This window comes from Dreissena polymorpha, chromosome 7 (genome assembly GCF_020536995.1).
Source record: "Dreissena polymorpha isolate Duluth1 chromosome 7, UMN_Dpol_1.0, whole genome shotgun sequence".
Lineage (NCBI taxonomy): Eukaryota > Metazoa > Mollusca > Bivalvia > Myida > Dreissenidae > Dreissena > Dreissena polymorpha.
In genome coordinates this window covers 100480331-100496210 of record NC_068361.1, presented here as the reverse complement: position 1 = coordinate 100496210, position 15880 = coordinate 100480331, and the positions used below count along the sequence as shown (strand labels likewise).

General features: G+C 33.8%; 1 protein-coding gene across 4 annotated transcripts in view; it reads left to right on the top strand.

The window, feature by feature from the left end:
- Positions 1-15880, top strand: part of LOC127838072 (uncharacterized protein PF3D7_1120600-like) — a 51633-nt gene that overhangs the window by 13033 nt on the left and 22720 nt on the right. For all 4 annotated transcript variants that reach the window (XM_052365636.1, XM_052365637.1, XM_052365634.1 and 1 more), the window contains exons 5-7: positions 562-3619; positions 8966-9941; positions 11205-11295. In XM_052365636.1, the coding sequence (XP_052221596.1) occupies positions 562-3619; positions 8966-9941; positions 11205-11295 (4125 nt within the window). The remainder of the gene's footprint in view (positions 1-561; positions 3620-8965; positions 9942-11204; positions 11296-15880) is intronic.

Genomic DNA, 15880 nt, shown 5'->3' with positions numbered 1-15880 from the left:
TCACATAAAATTACATTATTTGTCAGAGCTGCTCATGGAGATATGAGGTCAATGTTCATTGAAATACATGGTATGCAAAACATGCCTATATATCTTCATAATTTTTCTTAATAATAATATTTAATAGATCACGTCAACGGGATTGCTGTTATGTATTGTACACCGGAGAGTGAAAATGTCAATTGAGACCGCCATTACACTTCTTGAGTTGATAAATCTTTGTGGTAAAGCTAAGGGGCGCATTTCGGATAACACTCTGAGAGTGATGTTGTGTTAACAGTTCTGGGAGTATTACCTATAATTCTTTGTAAATCTGTGTGCTATAATAGAACATATGCAAGTGTGTGTTTTCAGGGGGGGGGTGTTATTGGAAAAATTTCGATGTCTACTGAGAGATAATATTTTGAATTCAAACATTAATCATAATTTTTTCTCAATTCGCTTTTTATACTATGTTTTAGGTAATATCACAATGTATTTCAATAATAACATGTTTTTTTATTTAAAGAAAATGCTAGTGATTTCTTTATAATTATCTAAGTCGCTTATAATTTATTTCAGGAATGACTTGATGGAATTAGATTTAAAGGCCAAACTTATTGCGTCACTTGAACATGAGCAGACTAATAAAACAGTAGACACAGATGATTACGATGTGGATGATGTATTCAAGATACGAAAAGACGAAAGTCTTGCTATCAATAATGAAATAAAGAAAGAAAACCAAATGTGCAATCCTGTGGATTCATCCAATATAGAAACAATAGAGGGCATATATATTAATACAGAAGACCAAGATGACCCTAATGAAACGTATGTGAATGACTCAAAGAAATACTTTAAACAGGAGATTCTTGTGGATGAAGTTAAGACAGATAAAACGCAGAACATCTTTGAGGCTGTTCACAAGAAATATACAACACATGAGATCATCGAAGATACAGCCAAAAAAGGTAAACAACAGGATTTCAGTTTCGATGCTGAAAAAAGAAATGAACAACAGGATATTGGAGATGGTGCAGACAAAACAGAGGAAAAACTACAAAATATTGGTGTGGATGCACATAAGAAAGATGAAACACATGAGATTAATGTGAAAGCAGCCGATAAAGATGCAAAAAAGGAGATTGGTGACGATGTAGACACAAAAGATGAAAAACAGGATATTGATTTAGATGTAGACGATAGAGAAAGAAATCAGTATATAAGCGAATATGCAGACAAGAGAGAACAACAACATGAGATTTACGTACATGCAGACCATACAGATGGACAACAGGGGATTTATGATAATGTAGTCGATAATGATGCAAAGCAGGACAATAATGTTGATGCAGGAACAAAAAATGAAAAACAGGATATTGATGAATATGGAGACAAGAGAGATGAAGAACAGAATCAGGAGATTCAAGTAAATGGGAACGAGAAAAAGGAAAACCATAAAAGGTGTCTCGATGCAGATATGGGAGATAAAAAACAGGACATTGATGAGAATGTAGCCAAGGAATATGATAACAAAAATTTTGATGCGAATGCAGACAAGACAGGGAACAAACATGGAATAAGTGTGAATGAAGACAACAAAGATGACAATTTGGACATCGTTGTGGATGCCAACAAGAAAGAGAAAATAGAAGGATTTGGTTTAAATGCAGACACAATAGAAGTAAAAACGGAATTAGGTGTGAATGTAGTTAATAAACAGGACACAAAGGATAGGCTGGAAAATGCAGCCGCGAACGAAAATATCCGTGATTTGTATGTGAATAAACACAAGAAATATGAAAAGCAGAAGGCTAATGCCAATTCAGCCAAAAATGATGGAAAACAGGATAATTGTGTGGAAGCAGACAACAAAGATGAAAAACGGTATTTTGGGGGGGATGCAGAAAACGAACATGATAAACAAGAAGTTAAGGTAAAGACAAATGACAATAATGATATTGATGTTATTTCAGTGGTGAAATTTGAAAAACAGAGATTCGCTTTACATGTAGAAAATCAAAAGAAAAAACAAAATAGTGTTGAAGATGCATACGATAGAGAGGAGAAACAGGAAATTGATGTGGATGAAGACATACACGAGGAAAAACGTGCCACTGGCGTGGATGCAAAAAACAAAGATGATAAACATTGCATTTTTGTAAATGCAGACAAAACAGATGAAATCAAGGAAATTGATATAAAGAACGACATGAAAAAGGACAAAAAAAGAATTGATGTTGATGCAGACAAGGACGATGAAAAACATGATAATGATATGATAGAGGAAATGAAAGATGCAAAACAGGAATTCGATGTAGATGCAGAGAATAATTCGGAAAATCATGAGATTAGTCTGGATACACACCATGACAAGGAACAGCAGAACATTGGTATCGATCCAGACAATACAAAGGAACGACAGAATATTGGCTTGTATTCGGACAAGAAAGATGCAGGACAGGAGATTTGTGTTGATGAACATAAGACAGATGAAAATCACGACATTGGATATGATGCAGCCCATATCTTTAAGAATGAGTGCATTGAAAAACAAGCAGCAGATACGGAAGTGGTGGACAAAGATATCACCAATAATATTGAAGCAAATATTGCTGACAAGCATGACAGTAATATGAATGCATGCACAAAAGAGACAAGCACTGCATGTGTGTGTAGGCAACATGATATTGAAGTAGATTCAGACACAGCAGATGAACAACAGAATATTGGTGTAGATGTTGAACAGAAGGATGAAAAACAGAAGTTTAATGTGAAAGCAGCCGATAAAGATGCAACAAAGAAAATTACTGACGATACAGACTCAGCATATGAAAAACACAATTTTGATGTACATGGAGAAAACAGAGATCAAAAACAGGATGTAGGTGAAGATGCAGACAAGAGGGAAAAACAACAGGAGATATATGTGAATGAAGCCGATAAAGATTCAAAACAGAGGATTTGTGGGGATGCAGCCACTTGGACTAGAAAACCTGATATTTGTGTAGATGCAAACAAGAGTAACGAAAAACACGAGATGTGTGTGAATACAACCAAAACAGATACACAAAAGGAAATATATGTGAATGAAGCTGATAAAGATTTAAAACAGGACATATATGTTGATGCAGACACAAACAATGAAAAACAGGATAGTTGTGAATTTGAACACATGAGAGATGAAGAAAAGAATATTGGTGAGGATGCCGATAATAGACAATATGAAAAAGAGATTACTGTGATTGCTGCAGATAAAGAAGCAAAACAGGACATTATTGTGGATGCAGCCACGACAAATGTGAAAACTGAGTATGATGAAAATGAAGACAATACAGATAAAACAAATTATATAAATGTACAGGCGGAAAAGAGAGAAGAAAACGAGACAGGCGTTTTCACGGAAACAAAGGTAAAAATACAAAATATTGATGTTAATGCAGCCAATAAAGATGACCAACCGACTATTATTTTGGATGCAGAATACAAAATAACAAATCAGGAGATTCAAGTAGACGTGAACGATGAAGATATGAGCGATCAAATACAGGGCATAGATGAGAATGCAGCGAATAAATATCATAAACGGGACCTTGATGTAAAAGCAGACAAGACAGAGGACGAAAATGGTAGTAAGGTGAATGAAGACAACAAAGACGAAACATGTGGCATCGTTGTAGATGCCAACGAGAAAGAGATGATAGAGGGCATTTGTTTAAATGCAGACACGATAGAAGTAAAACAAGAAATGTGTGTGGATGCAGTGAACAAAGATGATAAACATTGCACTTTTGTAAATGTAGACAAGAAATCTGAAACCAAGGAAATTGATGTTGAGACAGACATGAACAAGGACAAAACAGTAATTGATATTGATTTTGACAAGGACACTAAAAAACATGATAATGATATGATGGCAGACAAGAAAGATGTTAAACAGGAGTTTGATATTGATGCAGACAGTAATTTGGAAAAACATGAGATTAGTCAGGATGCGGAAAATGAAGTGGAACAAAAGAACATTGGTTTGGATTCAGACAATACAAATGCAAACCAGGGGATTTGCTTGTCTTCGGATATTAAAGATGAACAAGAGGAGATATTTGTGTTTGAAAATCATACAGGTGCAACACACAAGGCTGGTTGTTATGCAGCCCAAAAATATAAGAATGAGAAAATTAAAGACGACGATGTAAAAGCAGACAAGACAGAGGACGAAAATGGTAGTAAGGTGAATGAAGACAACAAAGACGAAACATGTGGCATCGTTGTATATTCCAACAAGATAAAGATGATAGATGGCATTTGTTTAAATGCAGACACGATAGAAGTAAAAGAAGTAATTCGTGTGGATGCAGAGAACAAAGATGATAAACATTGCACTTTTGTAAATGTAGACAAGAAAGATGAAACCAAGGAAATTGATGTTGAGACAGACATGAACAAGGACAAAACAGTAATTGATATTGATTTTGACAAGGACAATGAAAAACATGATAATGATATGATGGCAGACAAGAAAGATGTTAAACAGGAGTTTGATATTGATGCAGACAGTAATTTGGAAAAACATGAGATTAGTCAGGATGCGGAAAATGAAGTGGAACAAAAGAACATTGGTTTGGATTCAGAAAATACAAATGCAAACCAGGGGATTTGCTTGTCTTCGGATATTAAAGATGAACAAGAGAAGATATTTGTGTGTGAAAATCATACAGATGCAACACACAAGGCTGGTTGTTATGCAGCCCAAAAATATAAGAATGAGAAAATTAAAGACGACGATGTAAAAGCAGACAAGACAGAGGACGAAAATGGTAGTAAGGTGAATGAAGACAACAAAGACGAAACATGTGGCATCGTTGTATATTCCAACAAGATAAAGATGATAGAGGGCATTTGTTTAAATGCAGACACGATAGAAGTAAAACAAGTAATTCGTGTGGATGCAGAGAACAAAGATGATAAACATTGCACTTTTGTAAATGTAGACAAGAAAGATGAAACCAAGGAAATTGATGTTGAGACAGACATGAACAAGGACAAAACAGTAATTGATATTGATTTTGACAAGGACAATGAAAAACATGATAATGATATGATGGCAGACAAGAAAGATGTTAAACAGGAGTTTGATATTGATGCAGACAGTAATTTGGAAAAACATGAGATTAGTCAGGATGCGGAAAATGAAGTGGAACAAAAGAACATTGGTTTGGATTCAGACAATACAAATGCAAACCAGGGGATTTGCTTGTCTTCGGATATTAAAGATGAACAAGAGGAGATATTTGTGTTTGAAAATCCTACAGATGCAACACACAAGGCTGGTTGTTATGCAGCCCAAAAATATAAGAATGAGAAAATTAAAGACGACGATGTAAAAGCAGACAAGACAGAGGACGAAAATGGTAGTAAGGTGAATGAAGACAACAAAGACGAAACATGTGGCATCGTTGTATATTCCAACAAGATAAAGATGATAGAGGGCATTTGTTTAAATGCAGACACGATAGAAGTAAAACAAGTAATTCGTGTGGATGCAGAGAACAAAGATGATAAACATTGCACTTTTGTAAATGTAGACAAGAAAGATGAAACCAAGGAAATTGATGTTGAGACAGACATGAACAAGGACAAAACAGTAATTGATATTGATTTTGACAAGGACAATGAAAAACATGATAATGATATGATGGCAGACAAGAAAGATGTTAAACAGGAGTTTGATATTGATGCAGACAGCAATTTGGAAAAACATGAGATTAGTCAGGATGCGGAAAATGAAGTGGAACAAAAGAACATTGGTTTGGATTCAGACAATACAAATGCAAACCAGGGGATTTGCTTGTCTTCGGATATTAAAGATGAACAAGAGGAGATATTTGTGTTTGAAAATCCTACAGATGCAACACACAAGGCTGGTTGTTATGCAGCCCAAAAATATAAGAATGAGAAAATTAAAGACGACGATGTAAAAGCAGACAAGACAGAGGACGAAAATGGTAGTAAGGTGAATGAAGACAACAAAGACGAAACATGTGGCATCGTTGTATATTCCAACAAGATAAAGATGATAGAGGGCATTTGTTTAAATGCAGACACGATAGAAGTAAAACAAGTAATTCGTGTGGATGCAGAGAACAAAGATGATAAACATTGCACTTTTGTAAATGTAGACAAGAAAGATGAAACCAAGGAAATTGATGTTGAGACAGACATGAACAAGGACAAAACAGTAATTGATATTGATTTTGACAAGGACAATGAAAAACATGATAATGATATGATGGCAGACAAGAAAGATGTTAAACAGGAGTTTGATATTGATGCAGACAGTAATTTGGAAAAACATGAGATTAGTCAGGATGCGGAAAATGCAGTGGAACAAAAGAACATTGGTTTGGATTCAGACAATACAAATGCAAACCAGGGGATTTGCTTGTCTTCGGATATTAAAGATGAACAAGAGGAGATATTTGTGTTTGAAAATCATACAGATGCAACACACAAGGCTGGTTGTTATGCAGCCCTAAAATATAAGAATGAGAAAATTAAAGACGACGATGTAAAAGCAGACAAGACAGAGGACGAAAATGGTAGTAAGGTGAATGAAGACAACAAAGACGAAACATGTGGCATCGTTGTATATTCCAACAAGATAAAGATGATAGAGGGCATTTGTTTAAATGCAGACACGATAGAAGTAAAACAAGTAATTCGTGTGGATGCAGAGAACAAAGATGATAAACATTGCACTTTTGTAAATGTAGACAAGAAAGATGAAACCAAGGAAATTGATGTTGAGACAGACATGAACAAGGACAAAACAGTAATTGATATTGATTTTGACAAGGACAATGAAAAACATGATAATGATATGATGGCAGACAAGAAAAGTGTTAAACAGGAGTTTGATATTGATGCAGACAGTAATTTGGAAAAACATGAGATTAGTCAGGATGCGGAAAATGAAGTGGAACAAAAGAACATTGGTTTGGATTCAGACAATACAAATGCAAACCAGGGGATTTGCTTGTCTTCGGATATTAAAGATGAACAAGAGGAGATATTTGTGTTTGAAAATCATACAGATGCAACACACAAGGCTGGTTGTTATGCAGCCCAAAAATATAAGAATGAGAAAATTAAAGACGACGATGTAAAAGCAGACAAGACAGAGGACGAAAATGGTAGTAAGGTGAATGAAGACAACAAAGACGAAACATGTGGCATCGTTGTATATTCCAACAAGATAAAGATGATAGAGGGCATTTGTTTAAATGCAGACACGATAGAAGTAAAACAAGTAATTCGTGTGGATGCAGAGAACAAAGATGATAAACATTGCACATTTGTAAATGTAGACAAGAAATCTGAAACCAAGGAAATTGATGTTGAGACAGACATGAACAAGGACAAAACAGTAATTGATATTGATTTTGACAAGGACAATGAAAAACATGATAATGATATGATGGCAGACAAGAAAGATGTTAAACAGGAGTTTGATATTGATGCAGACAGCAATTTGGAAAAACATGAGATTAGTCAGGATGCGGAAAATGAAGTGGAACAAAAGAACATTGGTTTGGATTCAGACAATACAAATGCAAATCAGGGGATTTGCTTGTCGTCGGATATTAAAGATGAACAAGAGGAGATATTTGTGTTAGAAAATCATACAGATGCAACACACAAGGCTGGTTGTTATGCAGCCCAAAAATATAAGAATGAGAAAATTAAAGACGACGATGTAAAAGCAGACAAGACAGAGGACGAAAATGGTAGTAAGGTGAATGAAGACCACAAAGACGAAACATGTGGCATCGTTGTATATTCCAACAAGATAAAGATGATAGAGGGCATTTGTTTAAATGCAGACACGATAGAAGTAAAACAAGTAATTCGTGTGGATGCAGAGAACAAAGATGATAAACATTGCACTTTTGTAAATGTAGACAAGAAAGATGAAACCAAGGAAATTGATGTTGAGACAGACATGAACAAGGACAAAACAGTAATTGATATTGATTTTGACAAGGACAATGAAAAACATGATAATGATATGATGGCAGACAAGAAAGATGTTAAACAGGAGTTTGATATTGATGCAGACAGTAATTTGGAAAAACATGAGATTAGTCAGGATGCGGAAAATGAAGTGGAACAAAAGAACATTGGTTTGGATTCAGACAATGCAAATGCAAACCAGGGGATTTGCTTGTCTACGGATATTAAAGATGAACAAGAGGTTATATTTGTGTTTGAAAATCATACAGATGCCACACACAAGGCTGGTTGTTATGCAGCCCAAAAATATAACAATGAGAAAATTAAAGACGACGATGTAAAAGCAGACAAGACAGAGGACGAAAATGGTAGTAAGGTGAATGAAGACAACAAAGACGAAACATGTGGCATCGTTGTATATTCCAACAAGATAAAGATGATAGAGGGCATTTGTTTAAATGCAGACACGATAGAAGTAAAACAAGTAATTCGTGTGGATGCAGAGAACAAAGATGATAAACATTGCACTTTTGTAAATGTAGACAAGAAAGATGAAACCAAGGAAATTGATGTTGAGACAGACATGAACAAGGACAAAACAGTAATTGATATTGATTTTGACAAGGACAATGAAAAACATGATAATGATATGATGGCAGACAAGAAAGATGTTAAACAGGAGTTTGATATTGATGCAGACAGTAATTTGGAAAAACATGAGATTAGTCAGGATGCGGAAAATAAAGTGGAACAAAAGAACATTGGTTTGGATTCAGACAATACAAATGCAAACCAGGGGATTTGCTTGTCTTCGGATATTAAAGATGAACAAGAGGAGATATTTGTGTTTGAAAATCATACAGATGCCACACACAAGTCTGGTTGTTATGCAGCCCAAAAATATAAGAATGAGAAAATTAAAGACGACGATGTAAAAGCAGACAAGACAGAGGACGAAAATGGTAGTAAGGTGAATGAAGACAACAAAGACGAAACATGTGGCATCGTTGTATATTCCAACAAGATAAAGATGATAGAGGGCATTTGTTTAAATGCAGACACGATAGAAGTAAAACAAGTAATTCGTGTGGATGCAGAGAACAAAGATGATAAACATTGCACTTTTGTAAATGTAGACAAGAAAGATGAAACCAAGGAACTTGATGTTGAGACAGACATGAACAAGTACAAAACAGTAATTGATATTGATTTTGACAAGGACAATGAAAAACATGATAATGATATGATGGCAGACAAGAAAGATGTTAAACAGGAGTTTGATATTGATGCAGACAGTAATTTGGAAAAACATGAGATTAGTCAGGATGCGGAAAATGCAGTGGAACAAAAGAACATTGGTTTGGATTCAGACAATACAAATGCAAACCAGGGGATTTGCTTGTCTTCGGATATTAAAGATGAACAAAAGGAGATATTTGTGTTTGAAAATCATACAGATGCAACACACAAGGCTGGTTGTTATGCAGCCCAAAAATATAAGACTGAGAAAATTAAAGACGACGCAAATAATGTAGAAAACAAAGATATGACCAATAAAAATGAGGTAAATATATATTACGAGCCTGAAATAAATGTGTCTGAATGCACAAAAGAGACAAGCGGTGGATTTATGTGTTTTATAAAGAGGGTATTCGCAAACGTTGCGTGCATTCGATGGAAGGAAAAGATATGGTATACATCGGAAGGCAACAAAGAGGATGATGATATTTATGAGGATGCACACAGCGAAGAGGACAGTGATGACATTTACATGGATGCAGAAAGTGATCATAGCAAAGAAGGCACTGATGTTGATTCAATAAATGAAAATGCCAATACCATAGGCAACACTAATGATGTTGTAAACAAAGCAGATTACGTTATTGATGCAGCACATAAGTCCGAACAAGAGCTGAACAAAGATGCTAGCCTGAAAACGAATGATGGTACGAAATAAGGTTCTGACATTTCAATTTTTTTCCACTAAAATGCTACTATAATTCACTATTTTTCTTAAAGGTGATATGTTCTTGTTAAACAAGTTTACCATATTAGGTGAGAAATCATGATATTGGTTATAGTTCCGTTTACCGAAGCACATTGCTCAACAGTGTTTCTATATGGACAGTCAGTAGATAGAACGTTCGATAAAGTATACTTTTCGAATATAAGAGGTCAAGTTCGCTACGATTTTATATTAAATCCATTGTATACAATGAACGTATGGGGCACTTTGGAATAATTAATCGCATGTAGGTGTAGTGCAATCACACATTCATATTTGTATATTCCAATATGGAATCAATCGCCTATACCGAATGTAATTCATTGAGCTTTTCTTTTTTATGACCGGCTTATTGTTTTCTTCGACCATTTGAGATGCAAACAAAGCGCTAACGAATCCGATGATACATTTGATTAATGCTTATTTTTATTTACAAAATAATTGCTAACAATTAAGATGTACTTGTAGCGAACATGTATTGCGAAAGTGTTGAACATTTCGCTTTGATGTAAATAGTATCATATGTAGACAAGTACCGTTGAAAGTGAGTTTTTTTCATCGGTGGATTTGTAATTTATTCAGAAAGTGTACATTAAAATACAAATCAAATTTAAATGGAATATCTTATGGCCATGTATAAACAGGTAATAGCCATGCAATCTTTTGATGATGATAACAATTATTAAGGGGACCTTTACACTTTTTGGTAAATTCACAAAATTAACAAAATTGTTACTTACTTGCACACTTTCGTTGTAGTTATTATATGTGTGAGGAAATAGTACCACTGAACACGCACCATGATCTTAAGTTTAATATAGATCTAAAACTTCCATTATATGCATCTTATTACGTTTTAAAAACCTGAAAATTATTAAGCGTTGCAACGCGAAACGATTAAAATATTTGGAGAGTTCTGTTGTTATCGTTATATGTTGCGATACTGCGATATACATTAATATAAATCATTTAATGAAAAACTTCAATATCTGCCGAAACTGTGAAAAGGTCCATTTAGGCTATTGCAAATGAGTACGGAGTTGTATTGTTCATCATGTATATTCTTAATGCTCTTACGATGAGTGAATGGAGAGGAAATTAGCTTTCTTCATTTAAACAGTAACTTATTCTATGGTAATTCTGCAATTAAGTGATAGAGATTTTTAAACTGATGTGTCATACAAAGCTGATACATTTCTTAAAGAATTGGACGCAACATCTAACATCAACAATCTATGTACAAATACGGACGGAGTGCCTCCACAGAAGAACATGCTAACCAAATGTGTCAACAGGTAATGACCCAACATTTTTGATAATTCAGATGACTCTTATAAGCCTCTTACCCTAAGTTTTGGACAATCAAATACATTTCCAGTAACATAAAAAATAACATAACATACTATCAACATGTATACATTCATAAATAAATAACTTTTTCCAAATAATGGTTTATTTTCATTTGTTTGTATCCGTAAAAATATGTATTTAACTAACATTACTACTCAAAATCAAAGAACATTTCGTACAATTGTTCGTAAAATAAACGTAACCAATTAAAAATCAGTGTTCCTTATGGCAAGAGCCGAAATATCAACGCCAGATATGGACTGGTAAAATAGATGTTTGTAGATACAAAATGCTCGTTTTCATTATTGTTTTGCATATCTATTCATACGACACATGGACACTTAAATGGTGTTCGTGTGTCGTATGAATAGATATATTCGCGGGAATTAATTGTGGCCACAAATAAATAAACACGAGCATTTTGTATCTACAAAAATCTATGTAATCATACCACATCTAGCGTTGAAATTTTGGATATTGCTATAAGGAACACTGATTGTTAAGGTGTTAACTATATTTTACGAAATACTTAACGAAATTTTCGTTGATTTTGAGCGTTATAGAGACTTTAAAGTCGCATTTGATTATTTTCAGACATTTCCATTAAATGTCCTCTTAATATCAACTTCTTTGGAAATCATGAATAGTGTGTCATTTAAATAGGAAATAGTTGAAAAGCTCAGGTATTATTGAAAGAACATTGTGTAGTCGTTCCGATAACTGCATTGAGTATTTTAGAATTTCTATAGAACACCACATCAAGACATTTCGCCGCATGTATATATTACAATTGCGTATTTGAAAGATGGGGCGTTGTTTATTTCATGTTCATCGCTTTTTGACATCTTTTGTTTACAAAATGAAGTTGCACAAATGACCATCATAACAAGGCGAAATGTCATGTGCAAATAAAATGTCGCTCGTTTAAAAATATATTATGATAGTAGATGTTCACATTCGGCCCATTAGTATCTTGATTAGAGGATTAAAAAAAGGTCAATCGGTGCTTCTATTGAAATGACTTTTCACGTGCACCAATTATGGTGTTTACTTATAGGGCATAGTTATCATTATAACATTATCATGATGCGTATTCACATTATGTGCGTGACAGAAGACTCGTGTTTGAATGCAGTGACATATAGCGGTGGCATACGTGCATTATGGTCACATATATTGTTGTATTAAGAAATATCAGAGTAATGTTTTCGAAAACCGTATCATATATAAATATATTCAATAATATTGGACAATTTAATAAAAAATATAAATAATGAGTCAGGTAAATGTTTTCTCAAAAAATTCGAAATTGGGTCAAGGTTTAGTCTAACAACAACATTTTTTGTAACTACTTCATATATTAGTTGGATCGACATAAATCCCAAAGGAACCGGAATATGAAGTCACTGAGAAAGAACTATTCATCTTACCTGCAGTAAAGCCGATTTATGTCGTGTTTATACCGCTTAACTGTAAAGATAATATGCAGCAGCTCCATATATCTTAAAAAAAGCTTCACACATCTGTTGCGTCACGTTCAAATGCCTCTTGATTTGAATAAGTTTTAGCTAAATTAAACACCTTCTTTCGCTTAACGTAAACATAGAAGGTTCAAGAGGTAATTAGGGGTTTGATTTAAGTGTTAAAGGTTCATATATATTGAAACTATTACAAATATTAAAGTCAAAATTCACACTTTACTTTAGAATCACCATACAATTACACTGAAAAAAGTGCATAATTATTAAGATCTGCATCTATGAAGAATTATCAACCTTTTATACTAATGATATTGAGAGTAATATATGAGCTTAAAATACACATGTCTATACATGTCTATAACAACAACTGATACTTGAAATTTCACATTTGTCTTCTATGTTATTATATGAGATAACTAATAAGAATCCATAGATCTGAAGTTTTTTCGGATTATGACATTGTTGATAAAACAAATCAGGTTGATTATGACTTGCATGACTCCTATCTTATTGATTATGACTTGCATACCTAGGTTGAAAAGTATGGGATTGCATCATGGACGGGTTCGGTCAATGTCCCAGTTCTAAGAAATATAAAAATGACCTCGCCGAAAAAAAAAACCTTTTGATTAAGCATTTAGCTGTACTTGTGTCTGTAGTTGCCTACATTTAGACCTAGCGTGAAATTTGGAAATGGAGCCCGTCTGGTCTAGGTGACTTGTACTAAAAACAAATACAATGGTTTCCGATAATATATTCGATTGGATGTATTGCGCTGTTACTTTGTGTGTAGATAACAAATATTCCAAATACGTGCAGAGATTTAATGTGTAAATAGTTTTTTAGCTAATCATAATTGGGATTGTTTTCATAATTGAAAGGTTAAAGATCACAAAATGTGCTCGGTTATGATTAAACGGTCTTGATCGAAAGCCGGGTCAGTTCAGTATAAGTCTTGTTATGGTTTTTTAGCATTGTATTTTTATTTTAAATTAATATCGTTTTATATATTATTAGAATTTTCACAATTAATATAAACCAGACAGACAGGAGACAAAGGTGGGGGCAATAAGCAGGGTACAGCACCCTGTTAATTTGATATATATCCAACTTTTAAGTATATTTAATTGCATGTGTAGTATAAACATTACACACAACTGTTTTTTTTTCTTCCATTTATGAATATACAGGTTTAAGTCTGTATTAACCTAATTCACCTCTTGTCAAATTCAACTTATGTGCGGTAAATAGGTCATTTCACTGATATAAAAAGTATTTTTATTACAAAAGCGGTTGTCTGTCTATGGAGAGCTGTTGTTATTTAATAATTGGCATCTTCTGTAAAAGTTAATTTGTCTATGGAGAGATGTTGTTATTTATAAATTGGCATCTTCTGTAAAAGTTAATTTGATGGTGCAATGATACATACGTCTAATAAAATGTAACTGCGGCAGTGATGTTGGGTATTTGGTGGATAGTGTTGATATGTTATAAACGTTAAATTGAACGGATATTTCGATTGTGGTGAAACGTATTGTATTAAGCTGAATTTAATGTGAACTCGTTGTTTTACCGGCAGCAGAAAGGTAAATACATGCAACTGATAACCAATCGTGAAGGTTGAACAATATCCTTATATTGTACAGTGGGTAATCAAAATGTTACAGGGGTATATCGGTGTAATGTGGTATGTGGTTCAGTCATAAAATGTTATACGTTGGTGGTGGAAACAACTTTATATATCTTTATACATTTCCTTAGCGACTTAATTGAACATTAAAATATATAATCTCCATGAAATGTAGATATGCAACACACTTCCAATGACAAACACGTTCTTTAGTTTTTTTTCTTTTTACTTAATCATAGTAGACAAAGCAGTGCAGTGCGAGGGTATTATTCATGTTTGTGACAAAGCTTAAGGTAATGATGTGAATCAGATGTTTAATAATAAAGCATGGTTAATAATCAATCTAACGATATCTATTGAGTTTATCCTAGATAGACAAGCCAGTCTATCTATATATACGAAATTTATTACACTAAATACACTGATGTGATAATATAACTACACAGGATGAAAAAGAACCCAAAGGATTCAATAGGAATCAGCAAGGCTATTAAGTGGGGGAATACGTCTAGCATAGCTGCAGAATTTATATCAAGAGTTGCTAACACATAACAGAACTAAAAATAAACTGACCCTCTTCTACAAGATGTATAATGTTCTATCAACCCCATATTAGTGTGCACTGATCCCCTCCTTGGTAAAAGAACATCCGCTTCGTAAGTCCGACAATAATCGCAACATTCCATGTAAATCACAGGTTTTTTACACTGATTTTTAATCATTTATACCATCAACTATAAACCAATGGAACGCTTTACGCTAACCTGTTAGATCTTCTCCTTTTGACTTTACCTTCAAAGCAAATTTAAACAAAATCTCAATGCATTACTATGATGGTGAGTGGACGCTTTATATTCTTCACGCTCGCGAATACATTTAGTAAAACGAACCTCTTTACGCGAAAAACGTATTGGAAAGTCCTTGTTTTCAATTTGAACAGATTGAAGATACATGTCTTTTTCTTCGTTTGCTCTATTTATAATGAATACAGAGCAATACTTTTTGACAATCTGTCCAGTTTTCATACCCCACCTTTGCAACTACTTGTCTTCGGTGTCAAAACCGTATCATACGAAGAAACGTCAATAATATTCAAACATGTTAAGTCTTTCATCCGAGATATCATATATATTATTAACAATACTCTATCTCATGAACAGACCCTTTCCTTCTAATGACGCCCCGCCCGCAACAGTTTTGTTAATCTTCGCAACTTTCTCAAGTTAGGGAAACTCTACCACTTGTATTTCTTTCTTATTTGATAACTACCTCAAGTAATGCTTATGTAAAATGCTTTGTTCTCTCTTAACATCATTTGATTTACACTTTTTGTATAAATCCTATATCACTTTCACATATCTATATTTTATATTTATGTTTACTTATATTCAGCACTGTTCATTTATTTGTCATTAAAGT